Source organism: Phocoena phocoena, chromosome 13 (assembly GCF_963924675.1).
Source record: "Phocoena phocoena chromosome 13, mPhoPho1.1, whole genome shotgun sequence".
Taxonomy (NCBI): Eukaryota; Metazoa; Chordata; class Mammalia; order Artiodactyla; family Phocoenidae; genus Phocoena; species Phocoena phocoena.
In genome coordinates this window covers 17,806,663-17,828,056 of record NC_089231.1, presented here as the reverse complement: position 1 = coordinate 17,828,056, position 21,394 = coordinate 17,806,663, and the positions used below count along the sequence as shown (strand labels likewise).

Sequence of the window (21,394 nt, the reverse complement as noted above, 5' to 3'; positions counted from 1 at the left end):
AGATTTTATTCATTGTAAATGTATACAATATATAGGAAATAGGTCTAAAAGATATGCACTTGGAGGAATTGCCACCTTTGAGTTTAGGAAATTAATGCCACCTGTGACTTATCAGATTTAGGTCCCACATGACAAAGAGGAATTGCTGATTCCCTATTACGTTAAAGACGGTTGTTCATTAAAGACAATTGTCAACACACCTATTTTACCAGGGAGGGGTAGAATGGAATTCCCAGATGATATGTAATTATGTATTTTCAAAATAATTTTAGTCTTTGTTTCAGATGGGGAGTGTTTTCAATGTTCTGTTACTGTTTGTCTTAGTTCACTTGGGCTGCCATAACAAAGCATCACAGACTGGGCTACTTAAACAACAGACATTTATTTTTCACAGCTCTGGAGGCTGGGAAGTTCAAGGTCAAGGTGCTGGTAAGACCTCATTCTGAGGTCTGTTCTCCTGGCTTGTAGGCTCTGCCATCTTGCTGTGTCCTGACATGACTTCTTTGTGACCAAGATTTGAAGAGAGAAGTAGATCAAGCTCTCTGGTTTCTCTCATAAGGGCACTAATCCCATCACAAGGCCCCACCTTCATGCCCTTATCTAACTCTAATTATCTCCTAGAGGCCTGTCTCCATATACCATCGCATTGAGGCTTAGGGCTTCAACATATGAATTTTAGGGAGACACAAGCACTCAGTCCATAATCGTGTTGACTATGATTTGCAGGTTATTCTATGAAAGTTGTGTTCCCCCCACCCTGAATATTCCCTTATGGCGTTCCATAATTTGACAGATGGGTGAAGTCTGACAATTGTAGACAGTGACATTTAACTGAGGTGGTCTTACATGTAAGTTTTAAAAAGCTTTTACTGCCATGGAGTAAGGGTTAGAACAGGATTTAATGAGCAGTCAAGTAAGGATTGAGCTTGGCCTGAGTGGACTATTTTCTATTCATGGTTTTTATTTATAATATCTATCATCTCTGGTATTTCGTATTGGATGTGTATACTGAAATGCTGAGTAAAAGTGAGAGTGTGTCATATCATATTTTTCAGAATAAAGACTGAAACAAAGACCCACCCTATAAACCTATGTAACAAATGATCTGCATAAGAGCCAGATAAGCAGGATCAGGTGAAAAGAGTGAGTTCTGTGTTTACATACAGATTCCAGAATAAGGCAGACATCCCCTTTAATTTCAAGCCTCTGATAGTATGATCCTTCCTTTTCAGTTAGAATTCCACATTAAAATATATCACACACCCAGTACACTTTTGACTTTCAAGATAACTACATGCAGAATTAGACTTTGTCTGTTGGGACCACCAGATCAATTACTTTGACTTCATTTCTTGGTCAATTCAGTCGAATAACTGGCTTAAGTGATTTTTTTTTTCCTGCGGCATTTGCCAGGTAACTTCATTTACCTTCATTTAACTATTGAGCTACCACTACGTCCAAGGGCTGTACTAGGCACATTGCAGGGGGTAGGGGGTGGTACACAGGATTAGAAGGCATGGTCCTAACCTGTTTATTGGTTCACAGTATAAAACTAGTTCAGAATGAGGGTCAGTGCTAAGGGCCCGGAATGAACAGGTTTTGTCGTTGGTTGTTTTTGTTTCAATAGATGGTAATTGAGTGCTGTAGCAATTGCAGAATACCACGTGGGCTTCCACAAGAATTGAACAGAGGGGAGGGAGGAGAGTGTGCTAGTGGGGAAAGGGGTAGCAGAGAAGCATTAGCAAAATACTACGATTAAAAAAGGAATCGAATTTTAGGGACCAGCTTTGAAATTAGTCTGGCCTCGGGAGCATGGGTGTGGAAATGACTGAGTTATAAATTAGCAAAACAAGATTATGGAGGGCCTGGAATCTCCAGCCAAGGAGTTTAAGATTTTTCTAAGCACTAGGACCCAGTGCAGTTTTTAAGCAGGTTAACCATGAAATAAAGTTGGTGCTTTGGGAAGATTACTCTGGCAGGGGTGCATTGAAGAGGCTGTAGACAAGAGAGACAAGGTTTCTCTTCTGCCCCTGTTGCCTGGGCGACTCCTTTCTGTTATCACGCTCGCAGACCACCCATTTGTGCACTGTGGATGCTCTGACGGTCACTGCAGAGCCCTAACCTCAGAGCAAGAGCTGCTTCCACATTCTGAAGTCCTGCCCTCAGACTGCCAGACACTGATGACAGGAATCACTCAAATGCACACCTTGGTGCCTCTACAGATTGTTGGGTGGTCCAGCTTCCCAACAGCTGGAATCCAACGGGCAGCACTTCTCTATGTCTTTGGTTCGCTTCCTTCCCCATTACCCCCACTTTATCACTTTTCTTCCTATAAGAAGTTTGCCAGTTTGCCCAGATTCCCAAGGTCATTTGCTGAGGAGGAAGGGTAATGTGTGACCAAGCCTTTAACTTGAAACTAGTGACCTGCCATTCATTGATCTCATTTTCTTTTCACTTTGTTTCTACTTGTAAGAGGCATCTTTGGTTGAGAAGAAGCACCTGCTGTACCTATAACTGTCAGAGGCAGGGCCAGATGCCTTTGCATTTGTTATCTCGTTCAATGTTCTCATCAGCCTGGTGAAGTCGGTATTTTAATATAACCATTTTACTGACATTGTGCTTATTCAGTCTAGGGTGGCCACAGGGCACAGCATGAGGGCAGGGGGACAATATCCACTTGTCACTGTGGCGTGAGCCTTGGAAGTCTGTCAGCTGACCTCCCCCACCCTCAGGTGCACACACACATGTGCATATCCATGTGTATTTATTCTTTCTTTCTCTCTCTTTCTCCCCTCTGCCTCGCCTCTCCTGGCCCCTTCTTAGCATCCCACTAAACTTTTCTCCTCCATGCAAGGAACAGAGACGGGGTGGAAGAGAGGACTTAGAGGTGGGCGGTGAGTTTGCAAGGATCCTGTTGATGTGAATAAAACTCTGCTTTCCAACTGCAAGAGGTCACGACAGCATAGCTGGGAACGGGCAGGACTTACACGGACTCCAGGAGGATGCTGTAACGCCTGTCCTGTGGAAGCCAGGCCCCATCTCTTAGCGAGCAATACATCCATGAGGAGGGCACCCAGAGCCAGGAAGGGCAGCAGGGGCAACATCTTCTCTATCCTTGTATTTTCCTTGATTCAGCCTAGCCCTGCAGGTAGCCACGTCACCAACACACGGATGTAAGTTTCAAGTACAACAACCCTCAGGTCTGTTTCATAAGCTCGGCCATCGCCTGTCCTATACCTACCTGTAAAGTTGGTCATCGGTACCCACATGTAAGACTTCTTTCTTTAGCTGAATTTGATCTTTTTGAGGGTTTTTGATTTCCAGTTCTGCTATTTAGTACAGTTGCTCTCTGTTACAACTTTACCTCCATACCAGTTGATAACCGTGCATCCTGTATCTTCATTCAATCCACTGTTGATACTGAAGAAGACAGAGCGGAGGTCCATGTATTACAACATACCCCTAGAAAGCTCTCTCAGGGATGCAGTCTAGCCAGGCATCCAAAAGTGCTGAGTTAGTCCTGTTAGCGATTCATTAATCCAATTACCCACAGCAGCGTCCAGCCCCTCCCCCTTAATTTTCTCCAGAGGTCGGCTGTCCTGAGACATTACGCTGCTACCTCGGCTCTTCACTGAACTTCTCTGGACCTGATTTCTCCCTCGTAACATGCTGATATCACCACCTCATAGGGATGTTCTGGGCAGATGCAAGAGGACATGAAGTAGCACAGGGAAGCTCCACTTCAACCCTCTACCTACGGTTCCCGTCCAGTTCTTTTTCCTCCTCTTATGCCTCCCACATGTGGGGTGGGCCGCCCTGGAAATAGCCACTCTTTCTCCCTGGCTGACTGCTTGGCAGGGATGTTGCCTAGGGGATCTTTCCAACTTCAACATCCTGTGGTCTTACTGATCTTAGGAAAGTTGATTTAGGTTTGTTCAGAATTATTCAATTAACATACCGTTTTTGTTTGTTTCAGGCTTTCAATATTATCAACATCTATTCATCCACATTGAGGACAGGAGACATCATAGAGCATCTGAAAAATTTAGCTTTTGAATTTTTTAAAACTTAGCTTAATAATGATCTAAAACTTTACAATAATTTTTTTGACAATAATTTTTTAAGCAATCTAGCCCAGCACTACTCACCTAGTAAACATTTCTTTTCCTGAATTCTCAATAATAAAGTTTAATCCAGAAGAGAAACTGCTCTCCTGATGAGAATCTCTGTCCCACCCCCATTGGGTCCGAAGGCATCAGGACCTTCCATGGGGGTGATGCGCCCACCAATGCATCCCTTCTGTTTATTGCTCGCTATGTGTGTTTGTTCTCTCAGCTCACATCTGTCTTTTTGGCGGTAAACATGAAAGGAAAGCTCTCCATCGTCTTCTCCTCTGAGTTCCCGCTTTGTGTCTACCCTCAGTTTGGAAAAAAAGAGTAGAGACAGTTATATTATCAGACAGAGACTGAGCAATGTAAAAGTCACAAAGAAATAAGCAGAATTTTCTATAATCAATTTACCTTTTAAGAATGATGGGAATGCCTATATGATGCCTCCTTATTTTCAACTAAAAGTTAAAATAATGATTCTTAGATCAATTATAGAGATACTTGTAAACTTCCTGAAAATTTTTAGTAAATGTAATTCATTTGACACATGAAACACAAAGATTATTTAATTGGAGCAGGACAGATCTTAATATAATTTCATATGGATATTTAAATACCAAGGTTATTTAACTAGCGAGAGAAGCTATAATGGATCTCTTACTGAGTAACAAAATAGTCCCTGTACACAGTTGATGTGTGGGTCACATGCCACGTTTTAATGAAAGAAAAGTCTTAATACTTTTCACAGTAGTCTATATAAAATATAAAGGAAGCTTACAAACAGAAGAATATTATCATTTTTATGTTTTAGGTGTGACAAAGGAAAATATAGCATCACTATCCTATCATGACATACTCTCACTCTAGAAAGATTTATTTCATCATGTACATATTCTTGTATATAGCCTGGACCATGTCATGTGTATGTTCTTTATAGAGAGAAAGTATCAGTTAATAGAATTTTTTGCAACAATACTGAATACCTACTGGCAGAAAATGCTGATTAGATTGGTTCTGAAAGTATTGAGTGTAGGGTAAACTAGCGCTCCTGAGGGTATTTCAAACTAAAAATAATATATAAGCTAAAAATAATTTTGTGATTTTCAGTCCTTCGGTAATTTTATGGACAGGAGTGAATTTTGCTTCCTCTCAGATATAGGCCTGAAATACAGCCTTTCAACTTGGCCTTATAAACAAATTTTTACCTTTAAGTTTTTTAAGGAACAAAAATTGAAAGTGCTCTGCACAATATTCTTTCTTGCCTTATTCGGAGCTCTGTGATATGTATTCAGTACTAGTTCTTGATAATTTGTTAACAAGGCGTTTTTAACACTTTGGACAGATGCACATACTGTTTTCAATCTTCACGGTTAATTATTCGATTTTGTATTTGATGCCAGAACACCCTGACTCCTAATCACTGCTCATTGTTGCAAGTCCATTATATTCTAACTGTTTGAGTGCTCCCATTGACCTTGAACTGACATTATAAGCTGTGTCTAATCTTTTCAGTCTATATTTCTAATGCTTCTTTTCTTTCTTCCTTTTTTTCTGATCCCTGTTTAGCATCACAATGGGGCTGCCTCTGAGCCCTGCAGCTGACTCTGCCCGCTCCTCGAGGCATGCCCTGTCTCTCATTGCCACGGCCAGACCACCCGCCTTCATCACGACTATAGCCAAAGAGGTGAGAGGAACTTCTCAGTGTGCTCCATCTTCGCATTTAGAGGAATTATCTCATATTGTGAGCCGAGGGTCCGTATCTGTAGATAATCCTTACAGTTTGTTCTAGAACAATGCAAGTTAACAATTTAGGGCTGGGATGAATACGTATGTACCTGTGTGCATGCACACTGAATTCCACGGCAGTGCATTCATTACTTGTGCTTTTGTAGTCATTTCTGTTCTCAACGTTAATTCACTTGTAACTATTTGTATTTACGGTAATTTCTCAATCTGAAATATAGCAGGCTTGTTGAAATTAAAATATATTAAAGGTATCCACATTTTACAAGTGTAAGTATCTACCTATAATCAAAACAAAACTTATTTAACACTGGCTCTCCAACTGTAAACAAAAATGTAAGTCATAAACTTGCTAATTGTTTTTCCTATTACATATCACAGATAAAGACTTGAATGCCAATTGATTCCCGAATTCTCAGTGCTCTAATTGCCCACATCTAACTGAAAACTAGTAAAGAACAATGAACCAATTATAAGGTCTTTCCTATAAGTCTCAGTAGTGGGAGAAAAGGCAAGGAAGACAAACTCCTAAATTTTCTTTAAAGGTTTGTTCCATTTTAGCATGAATAATGTGCGGACTCAGTGTCCGTGGGGTATGGGCTCTGCCTGAGTTGTTTTTCCTGTAGCTAGGATGAATTTTTAAAAGACTAAATAAATACCTCGGAGTCTGCCCTGATAACCTGCAACCTACTGGGCCTATGTCTGCCCCAGAGCCATCCTTAATCGGCATGCAGCAAATATTTGTGACATGAATGTAGCTAGAAGGGAGGAAAGAAGGGCCTAGTAGCAGATTGTATGGGTTTATATGAGGCAGTGGGACTTTGAATTCACACCTAAAATAGATTTGCAGACTAAGGGGCTATGTTTTTCTAAGAGTGCATAGTGGTGCACTGAGAGTCCACTGTGTTTAAAATATACATATATATATGTCTATATTTTGTAGATAGTATATATTTTTATAAAGTATATGTATGTATAAATGAACAGATTTATTAGACGTGGGATTTGTTTTTTACCAGTTTTTCATATCAGTGGAATATACAGAGATACTAATAGTGACTATACTGTATAAGCCTTACATTAGTCTGATACAGATACAGGTCTTATAAAGGCCAGGCATTAACTTGCCTCTTTAAAGAGAGTAAACAAGTATTTTATATTAATTGTGTTTTTAAACTTAATTTTCACCATTTACATATGAATATTTTTAAATGAACTGTTAGAATAGCCATGCTTGGGGTTTGTTCTACTCCAGCATTTGACTAGAAAGGTAATTTTTAAATATTTTAATGTTAATGGTCTAATTGCCAATGATTCCCACATTCTTAGTGTTCTAACTAATATTTTAATGTAATAGTCCACATTTATTACCTTTTAAAAAAAAGTTTTCCACTTCACTTAGAGGTTTAGAGTAAAATACTGAAGTATTTCTCACCATGACAGCTGTCCCTAACCCCATCCCCATGCCCACTCCTGCACGGCTGGCCCAGGGCCTGTTAATGCTGTTTCTCCATTGAACTGTTAAGACTTACAATTTGTACAAGGAAGAAAAATCACACTGAACTTACATTACAGTTGACCCTTGAACAACATGGGTTTGAACTGCGCAGGTCCACTTATATGTGAATTTTTTTCAGTAGTAAATACTACAGGACTGAACATTCTTGTGGATGGTTGAATCCTTGGACACAGAGGGCCACCTGTAAGTTGTACATGGATTTTCAACTCCGTGGAGGGTTGGCGCCCCTAACTCCCAGCATTGTTCAAGGGTCAGCTGTGTTTACACAGTGTTCATTATTTTTGGAGGTATGTTTTTTTTTAATTTCCCAACTTGATTATAAAGCACCTAGAATGGTGCCTGGGACACAGTAAGTGCTATGTAAGCATCATTTACCAATATTACTTGAGAACAAGAATCATGTCTTATACGCGCTGGTGTCTCCTAACTGCTACCCACCTCAATGCTGAATATGCAAGATTCACAAACCTTCTGTTTGTCCCTTTTTAAAAATGTCATGGTGATATTGTATTAAAGTCTCATATAATGCCCAAGAACTAGAATTCTATTAGGGAATACATACTGAGTGTTTATTGTACTAAGTACTTTCTTTGTACTTAAAAGTGTTTCCTGACCCACCCCAAGACATTTGTTTTTGTTGATTTTTTTTTCTGTTGTATTAGTAAGTGAAAAACCAGTGGCTAGAAATGTAAAAGTGTATCAAGTATCGACCGTATCTGCAACATGGAAATATTTTTCTAGGTGCACAGACATACTGCTCTTGCAGCAAATACCCAATCCCAGCAGAATATGCACACCACAACTCTTGCCCGAGCTAAAGGGGAAATTCTGAGAGTCATTGAAATTCTTATTGAAAAGATGCCCACGGATGTCGTGGATCTTCTCGTGGAGGTAAGAATATTCTGTTTTAAATTATATCAGTACATCCACAGCTAAATTAAATATTCTAGTGTAGTAATATAAATCAGCATCTTTATTTCCAGCACCTCTAAAAGAAAGAAAGAGATGACTAAAATGAATGAACTTTTGTATCATTTCTGGAGACTTGATTTAAATTTCCTCAAAAATCAAAATGATTGCTATGTCCATTTACCATTCACATGGAATGGACTGTATTAGAGTAGTTTTTAAAGGTTATAGTCTCTTCCGTATCTTTCACTATAAGTAAAACAGAACATAGAGTGTGCTTGAATAAAAGCTACCTATCCTGTACATAAATAGGAATTGCCTTTCAAGTAAACAAGTCTGGTTTCTTTATTTTACTGTGTGCTGTCTTTAAAAAATGGTTTTCACAGGTAAGAGAAAGGATGGCCTATAGTATAAAGTAAGTACACTGTAATCTTAGTAAATATACTGTAGTTTTAAAGTAAATATCAAAATCAAACTATGTAGAATTTTAGTGCAAATGAGGCCTAAGTTAATAATTTAAATTATGGAAAATTAAGTATTTGAAACTAATTTTAGATTTGTGTCTTATCTGTAAAGGTTATGGACATCATTATGTACTGCCTTGAAGGATCTTTAGTTAAAAAGAAAGGTCTTCAGGAATGTTTCCCAGCCATCTGCAGGTAAAGAAGCCTTCAATAGCATGCAAAATAAATAATTTTTAGTAACAAATAATTGAAAACAATTTCTTGAGCAGGATGAGTTAGTAGTTGTGCCCAATTAGAATTCCAATTATGAATTAATATCTGTTTACTTTCTAAAACAATTTAAGCACCTTATATTTAGTCAAAAACACAACTATAATAGAACCACTGTTTGAAATTGTGTTGTGAAGAGGTTTTCTCGAGACCTAAAAAAAATGAGTAAGAGATAGCATCTATTAAATATGTCTGTATTCTTATATCCATTACTCAAATTAGCTTTTACATTACAAAAGAGAGAGTTAGGAAGCTATAACTTAGAGGAGGAAGATATACTTTTCAGCCAATAGAAACCTTTATGCCAACTTTTTGCTGGTAAATTTTATTTTTGATATAAAGGCCAGCATTTGCATATTGTCCTACTAAGTATAGGTGTTTTCCCTCTGAGAAGACAGGCCAAGAGCAGTTCAAAGAAGTCAAGAACAGTTAAAACTTTTATAAACAATGTTGTATATGTGAAGTATAACTAATAATTTGTATGTGTAGAGCATTTAATTATTATGAAGTGAAGATTTTTTAAATGTCGAAATGTAGTCACCTTATGTTTATTTTTCTCTTAAAGTAGTTTTTGGCTCTCAGAATGTTTATAGCTTGAGGTACATTTTGTTTAAAAAAATTTTTTTTAATATATTTATTTATTTTTGGCTGCGTCGGGCCTTCGTTGCTGCACGTGGGCTTTCTCTAGTTGAGGCGAGCGGGGGCTGCTCTTCATTGTGGTGCACGGGCTTCTCGTTGCAGTGCGTGGGCATCTCATTGCGGTGGCTTCTCTTGCTGTGGAGCACAGGTTCTAGGCACCCAGGCTTCAGTAGTTGTGGCATGTGGGCTCAGTAGTTGTAGCTCGCCGGCTGTAGAGCGCAGGCTCAGTAGTTGTGGCGCACGGGCTTAGTTGCTCCACAGCATGTGGGATCTTCCCGTACCAGGGCTCGAACCCATGTCCCCTGCATTGGCAGGTGGATTCTTAACACTGCGCCACCAGGGAGGTCCCTAAAAATTTTTTTACCTCCATGTGTTCAGTAGAAAGAGTGTTAAAATCTGTTGAAGATAATTGTTTTTGTAGAAAACAGAGCAACCAGTCAGTCATAGTACATAACATTTTTCTTTTTAAGACAAGCTCAATGCTATCCTTACTTATGTTTGCTCGGTTCTGTGAGTATATTGTAGTGGAAGGCTTTATTTCAGATAAGTTTCCTGAAAGCAGTGGCATTACACTATGCATCTTTATGCCTTTTGTATTTCCTGGCATTTCAAAAATATTTGCTGAATTAATTGTACTCTGCGTCTTCCCATATCTTTCGTCATATTTACAGTAGGTTTTACATCCTAGTCTCTTCATTTTGCTGTTTCTGATTTAGACCATCCAGAAGTTAAATCAAGAACACATAGAAAAAGATTATGCTGTAGTATACATGAGTACAGATATTTTCTTGTGATATAGAGTAGGCATGTTAGGATACAGTAATTTTTTAACATCATGCCACATTAATTCTGGTTTGTGTTCTTTTCATTAAAAATTATATATATTAAATGCTTTTGTATAATTAACTGATGTTAAAAATACATGTAGTTGTTATATTCCCAGTCGATTATTCTCTAAGGAAATGTCTATGCAAAAATGGACATTTATCTGTCACTTAGTGGAGGTGAGGAAACAGTTTCATTAGGGATTATCTTACTGAAGGTTAGCAAAGCATTGCTTACAGCAGTCACTGCTGTGTAAATAACCCTCCTGGAGCTAACGTGGGGGAATTGTTCAACATGTAAAGGGCCTACCTTTGCCCTTGCTGGAAGCCTAACTTCTCCCCAGTTCCTTCAGTCACCTTACTTTCTGCACATCCACTTTGTTTTGCTCTTGTTTAATCACTGGAGAGCAAGGTTTCTGCTTGAATGCTAAGGAGGCAGGTGTCTAAACGGAATGCTCGGTACCAGTTCTTTTCTGATTTGGCAGAAAGCAATTGTATTTTGTTTATTAATTTAATAACATTTATTGAACATCTACTGTGTATCAAGTGCTGACTAGGCTCTGGGGGTGCAATGATGAATGAGATGATGTCCTCAAGGAGCACAGTGTCTAATAGGGCAGGTAATTATTTTTTGTTTTGTTTTGTTGTTTGTTTATACTGCAGGTTCTTATTAGTCATCAGTTTTATACACATCAGTGTATACATGTCAATCCCAATCGCCCAATTCAGCACACCACCCCCCCACCCCCCCCGCGGTTTTCCCCCCTTGGGGTCCACACGTTCGTTCTCTACATCTGTGTAGGGCAGGTAATTATAAAGATAAGTAACGCCAGGGTGCTGTGTTATGCGCTGGGAGAGAATTACGTATGAGGGACAGGGTTGGGCAATAAATGCAGTGCTTAACTCTGGATATGGGAGGCTTAGAGAGTTCACAGAAGAGGAAGCAGAATAATTAATAATAATAATTAATAATAATAATAATAATGGAGTCTTGGAAAGTTTCACAAAGGAGAAGGCAGACTAATAATAATAATTTCCTTTTACTAAAGGAGAAAAGTACTTTAATAAAAATGGCTGCCAAACGGAGGAAGGATTTGCCCTCCGCAGGGGTTTGGGGGGTGGTGGTAGGAGTGGTGGTGGGTTCTGGGAAAGCTTCACTGAAGAGTTGATGGGGTGAGCTTTGCAGAATAAGTAAGTGTGTGCCATCTGGAATTGCAGAAAGAATCATACTGACCAGTGTTTGGAGGTACAGAAGTATACAGTGAGTTTGGCAAATGCTCTGTGGTAGTGGCTGGAATGTAGGTAGGATGGAAGTCTAGCATAGGGCCACAGGATAGGGCTTTGAGTTCCATACACGGGAATTTGGTTATTATTCTGCAAGCAATGGTGAGTCAGCAGAGTTGAGCAAACACGTGTAATTCTCTTTCCAGAACATAGTTGATAAGATATAATCTCATGAAACATAGGATTTATAACAAGTAGTTATAAATTGAGGTAGTTAACTACCTCTTATTAAATTGTATTCGATATTATTAGAGCTGTGAAGATATAAGCCATAAAAAGTCAGTGCATAAACGTAGAAAGATGAATAACAATATAAGGCTTGTACTAAATTAGTTGGAACAGATAATAAATCATGGAGGACTTCAGAGAACACTAAGCTTAGGTGGGACCTCCAAAGTTTTACAGGGCGATGCCGTGCTACTTATTTAGGCTGATTTGTACTAGATTGATAAATGAACAACAACAAACATATTAACATATCAACAGAAGTAAAACTTATTTTATTGAAAACCTGCCATGTTTGTACCATTGTACGCGCCTTACAGCACTTATTTGCCCTCTACTTATAAATAAATGCCTTTCACTAAATATGAAACTCTAGTCAAAGTCAGTGATGTGAATATCTGGTCCAGTCGGGTGAAATTTGTTTTTAAAATCTTTATATAATGTTGTATTCTTTTTGTTTGTTTGTTTGTTTTCTTCTTTCCTTTACCCTTTCTTAAAGATGCTATGGGTTTTAGCTTAGGCTAACCTCTATAATGTTGCTACATACCAATATTCAGTTCTTATGGTTGGTAGGTCATAAAAAACTATAAAACTTCATTTACTATTGTTTTTCTTAATGAGATGATATTTGTCAAAGCACCTAGCAGAATACTTGTGATTTAGGTATTCAGAGAAATTAGTTTCCGGTGGGGGGGGTGTCTCTCTCCATCTGAGCAATAATGTGAAAACCCAAAATGTGTGTAAGAAATTAGTTAATATTTATTTTAAAGAATTTTATATGCATAAAAACTACAGGATGGCATTATTGTCATTTTCATATATGTAAAAACAATTGGTTTACTTCCCAAAATATTAAATAAATTTTAGTCAATGTTATAAAGATGCTCTTCACATCTAAAGTTGTATTAATTCAATTAAGAGCTATTCTAGTATCCTGAAGTCATTGAATATTTAAAAATCAAAAGTACTCTCATTTGGGTTACACATAAATTTCTCTATTTTCTGAGTACTAAGATGAAGTAGCATCGTCAAATGTGGAATGATCCTAAGATTGGTTTTCTTGTTTTTTAGATTTGTTTTGTTTTATAACCTTGACAAGTAGGCTTGTGATTCTGATATGCATCTGGGTTCAGAATTTTAAAACTTGAATGTGGTAATTTCTCTAAGATTTTCTTTACTGTTAGTAACTTGGCAGTTATTTTTCAGATTGTATTTAAAATTTCCATTTTATTGGTGTCATGAAAGTCTTGGCTTTAAACGTAGGCTGACCTCTGTATTGTATGTTGCTACATACCAATAGTCAGTTTATTCAGGTTTGTTTGTTTATTCATTCATTTATTCAGGTTTATTAATGATTATATGACTTAATATACAATTTAATGAGTGGTGAAGCTATCCACTGAAGTATGTTGTTAAGTAAATTTCTTTGTCCTCTGACATATTTACTCAAAACATTTAAGTTTAAGCTACAAATTGTAAGTACAAAGAAAGAAAGGATTGATACAGAATTTTTCTAAGTTTTTTTCATATAATATTTTTCCATCAGTTGTTAAAGCTTCTTGTAATATCTTCTGCTTGAAAACAGAAATGGATTAGAACACATGCCAGTAAAATTTGATATAATTCTGTCTTCTTACTGACCCGAAACTCACTTGTTGATATTAAAATATGAGGTTATAGACCACAGAAATGAATAATTTGCCAGACTTGAGCCATATGTTTGTATGTAAACTTCTTAGCATCCAGTGTGCCAAGAGGGGCAGACCATCAATACCTAAGTCACAATGTTCAGATGATAGAAATAGAGCAGTTGTTCAAGAGGAACATACCTGTTTGTAGGACTGAGATCAACGTAGAATTGAGAGTCCTCAGAAGAATTTCCATCTGCGGAGCGGGTGGTTGAATCTGCCGATGTGGGACCTGTGGAAACGGACAGCCAACTGTCATAAGGCCTTTTATGTAAGGGTTTGAACATCTGCAGATACTGAAGGATGGCCATATGCAGTTTATAGACTCAGTTGTTTTACAGATTTGGCGACTCTTGAGAATGTCTTGGGAAAGAGCTCACACATGTCAATATTAAAATACATTCAGTGCCTGTTAGTTGAGAGAACTAAGGACACTAAACACAGGTATTAAGTGCTCACTCTCTGTTAGGCCCTCTGGGGAATAATGATCTCTAAGTGTAGTTCCTGGATTCTCTTCAAGAGAATTACCTGATTTCTAGGCTCCCCCTGAGAGCCACCGCATCAGACTGTCATGAAGCCTGACGATTCTTACGCACACTAAAGTTAGAAAACAAGTGCTCTAATAATCCGAAATCAAGAAAACAAAACCTGAGTCATTGTCCTTTGTGACCATGTTCTGTTATGTCAGAGCCTGTATCCTAGAATGCCTTTCTGTTTACATATTGAGTAAACTCAGAATTTCCAAGGAAACATCTAAAGACAGCCCTACAGCTCCTGCATTCCAGTGATGCACTTAATTTTTAAAGACTTGCACTTAGACAGTAGCACAGAATGCCTGCCAGAGACTTTAACTTCAGACTGTTCATTAATTGACTTTTATCTGAAACTCCATGGAAAAAACCCAGAACAATTAGAAGTTAGTTTAAAAAACACAGGGTCCATTTATCCCTCTACATATTCTAGTTTATATCCCTAGATTAAGCTAAACCATCAGAGAGCTGCCTGTTTGGACCACATTGTCTGACCTCCTTCAGCGTTCCCTTCCCCAAGTTCCTTGTCAGTGTTTTGCCTGCAGTTTGCACTGAGGAACCTGCCATGTGAGTGTCTTAAGAAGGTTGACAGTGCAGTTACTGTAAGGGTCATACTGATGTCCATTGTTTAGGGTCCCTTCTGTAAGGACTCAATAAAAACATTTCTTTCAAATCCAGATGACAGGCATTTTTTGTTCGTTTTGTCCTAAGGAACGAGTGTATGTTCTTTGTTTTTAATTATACTTAACCAGAGTTAATGTAAACATTTTGCTTTGGTCATTGGGCAGCTCAAAACCAAATTCCCCACCTCACTTTAGTAGTTATGGCTTACATCTCCATTCTCTTTATCTCATCATCACACCTCAAGCTTATCTTCCTTTTCTATCTTTTTACTGAATTATGTTCTATAAGCTTCCCTAAGTCCTTTCTGTAGTATGTATGTATATATATGTATTTATGTACATATGTATGTGTATGTGAAATATAACACGTTTATAATTTTATTTCAGAGGCATGGAAACAAAGATAATCATTTTACATATAATACTATGATTATTTTCTAAAAATTAAAAAACGTCTTCTTTGTATTAATTGAAATATCCTAGATCTTCCTGGAGTCATTTATGTATCTGTGGATATTTGTCTATATTTTATTTAGTAAAAGATACAAAAATAACATAATTTTTTAAATTGAACTGTAGTTGATTTACAATATTGTGTTAATTTCAGATGTACAACAAAGTGACTCAGTGTTTTTTTCAGATTATATTCCATTATAGGTTATTACAACATATTGAATATAGTTCCCAGCGCTATACAGTAAATCCTTGTTGCTTATCTCTTTCATGTATATTGGTTTGTATCTGTTAATCCCGTATTCCTAATTTGTCCCTCTTTCCCTCCCTCTCCCCTTTGGTCTGTGAGTCTGTTTCTGTTTCATATACAAATTCATTTGTATTATTTTTAATATTACACATGTAAGTGATATTTGTCTTTCTCTGTTTGACTTACTTCACTAAATATAATATTCTCTAGGTCCACCCATGTTGCTGCAAATAGCAATATTTCATTCTTTTTTATGGCTGAGTAATAGATATATATATATCTCACATCTTCTTAAGCCAATTGTCTGTTGATGGACACTTGGGTTGTTTCCATGTCTTGGCTATTGTAAATAGTGCTGCTGTGAACATTGGGGTGCATGTATCTTTTCAAATTAAATTTTTTGTTTTTTTCTGGATTTATGCCCAGGAGTAGAATTGCTGGATCATATGGTAGCTCTATTTTTAGTTTTTAAGGAACCTCCATACTGTTTTCCATAGTGGCGGCACCAATTTACATTCCCACCAACAGTGTAGGAGGGTTCCCTTTTCTCCATACTCTCTCCAGCATTTATTATTTGTAGACTTTTTGATGATAGCCATTCTGACCAGTGTGAGGTTATACCTCATTGTGGTTTTGATTTGTATTGTTGGCCATCTGTATGTCTTCTTTGGAAAAATGCTATGTAGGTCTTCTGTCCATTTTTTAATTGGGTTGTTTGTTTTTTTGATATTGAGTTGTATATTTCAGATATTGACTCCTTTTCAGTCACATCATTTGCAAATATTTTGTCCCATTCTGTAAGTTGTCTTTTTGTTTTGTTAATAGCTTCCTTTGCAGTGCAAAAGCTTTAAAGTTTGAGTGTGTTCCATTGATTTATTTTTGCTTTTATTTCGTTTGCCTTGGGTGACTAATTTAAGAAAATATTGCTACATTTTATGTCAAAGAATGTTTTACCTATGTTTTCTTCTAGGAGTTTAATAGTGTCATGTCTATATTTAGATCTTTAAACCATTTTTAGCTTATTTTTGTATATGGTGTGAGGAAGTGTTTTGATTCCATTGATTTACATGTAGCAGTCCAGCTTTCCCAGTACCACTTGTCGAAGAGACTTTCTTTTCCCATAGTATATTCTTGCCGCCTTTGTCATAGATTAATTGACCCTAGGTGTGTGGATTTATTTCTGGGCTCTCTATTCTGTTTCATTGATCTATGTGTCTGTTTTTGTGCCAGTACCATGCTGTTTTGATTACTGTAGCTCTGTAGTATAATGTGAAGTCTGGAAGTGTTATGCCTCCAGCTTTGTTCTTTTTCCTCAGGATTGCTTTGGCAATTTTGAGCCATTTATGGTTCCATATTTTAAAAATTACAATTTTAGCTGCTGTGTAAACTTTATAGCCAGATTTAAATATTTCCTAATATTTACATTTTAGTTCCAGGGATATTGTTAAAAATACAGTGGTATCCATTAATAATACAAGAAAATTACTTAGATTTCATTGCCTGTGAGAGACTATAGCATACATATCCTTCAAAACATAGTTATTCAAAATAGTTCTATCACCAGATTTTGCATCGCTTTTGTATCGCTTTATTATATAGGATGCAATATTCCTATATAATAAAATAAGCTATTTTATTATATAGGAATTAAACTGTATTCTTTCTAGAACACAGATATATTAGCAACAAGATTGTTGCAACATTGAATTAATTTTGTGTTTATGAATAAGCAGACTAAGAAGTACAATAAGGTAACATCTAAGAAATGAATTCCTCTAGATTCTCTCCCATCTCATTGCACTTTGTTTTGCCTTTGTCAATCTCCTAGATCAGGGGTCCCCAACCCCCTGGGCCATGGACCAGCACCGGTCTGTGGCCTGTTAGGAACTGGGCCGCACAGCAGGAGGTGAGCAGCAGGTGAGCAAGTGAAGCTTTATCTGTATTTACAGCCAGATGTAAATACAGATGAAGCAGTCTCCCTATTGCTCGCGTTACTGCCTGAGCTCTGCCTCCTGTTAGATCAGCGGCACCAATATATTCTCATAGGAACGCAAACCCTACTGTGAACTAAACACGTGAGGGATCTAGGTTGCGCACTCCTTATGAGAGTCTAATGCCTGATGATCTGAGATGGAGCTGAGGCAGTGATGCTAGCACTGGGGAGCGGCTGCAAATACAGATTATCATTAGCAGAGAGGTTTGACTTCAGAGACACCATAATAAATCAATGCGCTTCATAGCACAAGGAGATCAGCTCCGTGCTTTTTGACCACCTAGAGGGGTGGGATAGGGAGGGTGGGAGGGAGACGCAAGAGGAAGGGGATATGGGGATATATGTATACGTATAGATGATTCACTTTGTTATAAGCAGAAATTAACACAACATTGTAAAGCAATTATACTCCAATAACGATGTTAAAAAAAATAAATCAATGCACTTGAATCATCCCAAAACCATCCTTCCCCACCCCCCACCCCCGCCCCGGTCCATAGAAAAATTGTCTTCCAAGAAACTGGTCCCTGGTGCTAAAAAGGTTGGGGACCGCTGTCCTAGGTGATCTTCCAAAAGGCATCATCCAGCTCTCTAGATGATTGTTGTTAGAGGCAGAAGTACAGAGGGTTCTGAGTAATTTACATTTAATTGCCGAGACTATAAATAATACAGCATCCTCAGTTAAAAATATCCTAGACATAAGAAAGTAGAACTAACTTTTTTCGAGGTTTGGACGGGTAAACATCACTGAAGTTTCCTCAGAATTCATTGTTAAAATTTAGTTATCAGTTGCTGTGTTACTGAACTTGAATATCCTTGTGAAGACCCTCATATACAGACCAACCAGCATGGAGCATGCCATGCTTGACTCAGTTTGATTAATTATTTCTCTTTTGGTCACCATATAAACACTGACTCATTTTACACTACTATATTTGATGCAGTAGCACAAAATACAAAAGTGTAGAAATGCACAGATGTTACTAAACTAAGAGAAAAGCAGTATAGCACACACACAAGTATGATATATACTTGTTATGAAATGAATACTTTAAGGGTTTGTTATTCATTTTGCAAAAGTATTCTTCTAAAATTGAAGTATAGTTGATTTACAATGTGTTAATTTCTGCTGTACAAAAAATATTCTTTACTAATCTCAGAATAGAAAAATTGAAGCTCTCATAAACTACTGACTATCAAAGCTCAGTTAGAAAGGAAGATGAAGTACCTCTGGAAATATAATGAAATTAAAATATAATTTTTAAATTTAAGGCAATTTTATTATGTTCTCAAGGGCTAGTAGTGAGATAATACATAACAAATAAAGGATTAGAGATTTTTTAATGAAATTCTAAGTTGATGGGAAAATATTAATTTGGAGAGTAAGAGGTTTTAGGATTTTTTTCATAGCAGAGATTAGATATGCCTCTACATGTGATTTCTAGTCACTTACAGCTCCTCAATTACGCACATTATGAGTAGCTTGAAGAAAGGGGGTTTTGCATCCATTTCTTTTATTGTTTCCCATAGCAAGTAGTAGAGGGCTTCGTCTGGCCAAAAGCCATATACCCCAGAATTCTCACATAGGTCCTTTTATCATGCATTTTTATTCTTTTAAGTGGAGGCAATTTATTTGATGTATAACTAAGAGTGATTTGATTTTATGCCTATTAAAGACTTGTCAAATAAATTCATAGATTCAGAAGAAATCCTTTGTTGAGCTCTGTCCCAGTTTTTAGTTTAGAAAATCTGAACACTCAATATAGGCACTCAATAACTGTGGTTGAATAATGATACCAGCTATGCTGCTTCATGTGTTTAGTCCTTAATTTCATCATAATAAATGGTACCAGTTATTTCACTTAAGCTGTGACCTTGCTGCGTTATTTTTATAGAATTACAAGTTGTAGAATTTGGAATCTGCAAAGGACCTCACATTATAAATTACCCACCTCTAGCCTTCATTTGACAAACGGACAAACTTACGAGCATTCTTATGCTGACGATCAGATGAAAGTGAAGCCCAGCTTGACTGAACGGATCTCACAACTGCTCTGTATTCTGCAGGGTGGGGTGTGCACCTGCTGCATAGGCACCCACGTGACACAGTTGCTCCATCTCAGCAGAGGATGAGATGGCTGTTGTTGTGTCCCAGGCCCAGGCCTCTTCCTTACTTCATCCTTCCTTTACCATCCTCTCTCAACTCCCCTTGCTCCTTAGATAACCCTTCTCTCAGTTTTCTCTTAAAGATTTTTTTTGATGTGGACCATTTTTTCTTAAAGTCTTTATTGAATTTGTTACAATATGGCTTCTGTTTTATGTTTTGGTTTTTTGGCCATGAGGCGTGTGAGATCTTAGCTCCCTGACCAGAGATCAAACCCACATCTCCTGCATTGGAAGGCGAAGTTTCAACCACTGGACCACCAGGGAAGTCCCCTCTTCTCTCACTTTTATCCTCAACTTCTCTTCCTCTGTCTGGAAACGTGCTATTATCTCTCATTTGAAACTTCCTTCCCTCTGTGTCTCCTCTCTCCACTGTCCAGCCTCTCATCTCTCCTTCCCCAGGAAGAAGAGCGTCTGCTCTGTCCATTTTGTCACCTCTCCTGCCCTTTTGATCTACTGTCATCTGGTCTTTGCCCCCACTATTTTGCTAATCTCTCTCTCTCCCCCAGGTTACAAACAACTTTTTTTTTTTTTTTTGGCTGCACTGGGTCTTCGTTGCTGCAAGCGGGGGCTCCTCTTCGTTGCGACGCGCAGGCTTCTCATTGTGGTGGCTTCTCTTGTTGTGGAGCAAGGGCTCTAGGAGCGCAGGCTTCAGTACTTGTGGCATGTGGGCTGAGTAGTTGTGGCTCGCGGGCTCTAGAATGCAGGCTCAGTAGTTGTGGCACACGGACTTAATTGCTCTGCGGCATATGGGATCTTCCCGGACGAGGGATCGAACCTGTGTCCCCTGCATTGGCAGGTGGATTCTTGACAAATGCACCCCCCAGGGAGGTGCCTACAAACAACTTTCCTTTTTTTTTTTTTAACATCTTTATTGGAGTATAATTGCTTTACAATGGTGTGTTACTTTCTGCTTTATAACAAAGTGAATCAGTTATACATATACATGTGTTCCCATATCTCTTCCCTCTTGCATCTCCCTCCCTCCCACCTTCCCTATCCCACCCCTCTAGGTGGTCACAAACCACCAAGCTGATCTCCCTATGCTATGCGGCTGCTTCCCACTAGCTATCTATTTTACATTTGGTAGTGTATATATGTCCATGCCACTCTCTCACTTTGTCACAGCTTACCCTTCCCCCTCCCCATATCCTCAAGTCCATTCTCTAGTAGGTCTGTGTCTTTATTCCCGTCTTACCCCTAGGTTCTTCATGACCTTTTTTTTTTTTAGATTCCATATATATGTGTTAGCATGTGATATTTGTTTTTCTCTTTCTGACTTACTTCACTCTGTATGACAGACTCTAGGTCCATCCACCTCACTACAAATAACTCAATTTCGTTTCTTTTTATAGCTGAGTAATATTCCATTGTATACATGTGCCACATCTTCTTTATCCATTCATCTGTTGATGGACACTTAGGCTACTTCCATGTGCTGGCTATTGTAAATAGAGCTGCAATGAACATTGTGGTACATGACTCTTTTTCCTTTATTTATTTATTTATTTGTTTATTCATTTATTTATTTATTTATTTGCAGTACGTGGGCCTCTCACTGCTGTGGCCTCTCCCGTTGCGGAGCACAGGCTCCGGACGCGCAGGCTCAGCGGCCATGGCTCACGGGCCCAGCCGCTCCGTGGCATGTGGGATCTTCCTGGACCGGGGCATGAACCAGTGTCCCCTGCATTGGCAGGCGGACTCTCAA

At 38.2% G+C, this 21,394-nt stretch overlaps 1 protein-coding gene across 2 annotated transcripts in view; it reads left to right on the top strand.

Annotated features, from left to right (window-relative positions):
• WDR7 (WD repeat domain 7) overlaps positions 1 to 21,394 on the top strand; it is a 351,427-nt gene that overhangs the window by 241,729 nt on the left and 88,304 nt on the right. For both annotated transcript variants that reach the window (XM_065889408.1, XM_065889409.1), the window contains 3 exons: positions 5,676 to 5,793; positions 8,113 to 8,262; positions 8,857 to 8,939. In XM_065889408.1, the coding sequence (XP_065745480.1) occupies positions 5,676 to 5,793; positions 8,113 to 8,262; positions 8,857 to 8,939 (351 nt within the window). The remainder of the gene's footprint in view (positions 1 to 5,675; positions 5,794 to 8,112; positions 8,263 to 8,856; positions 8,940 to 21,394) is intronic.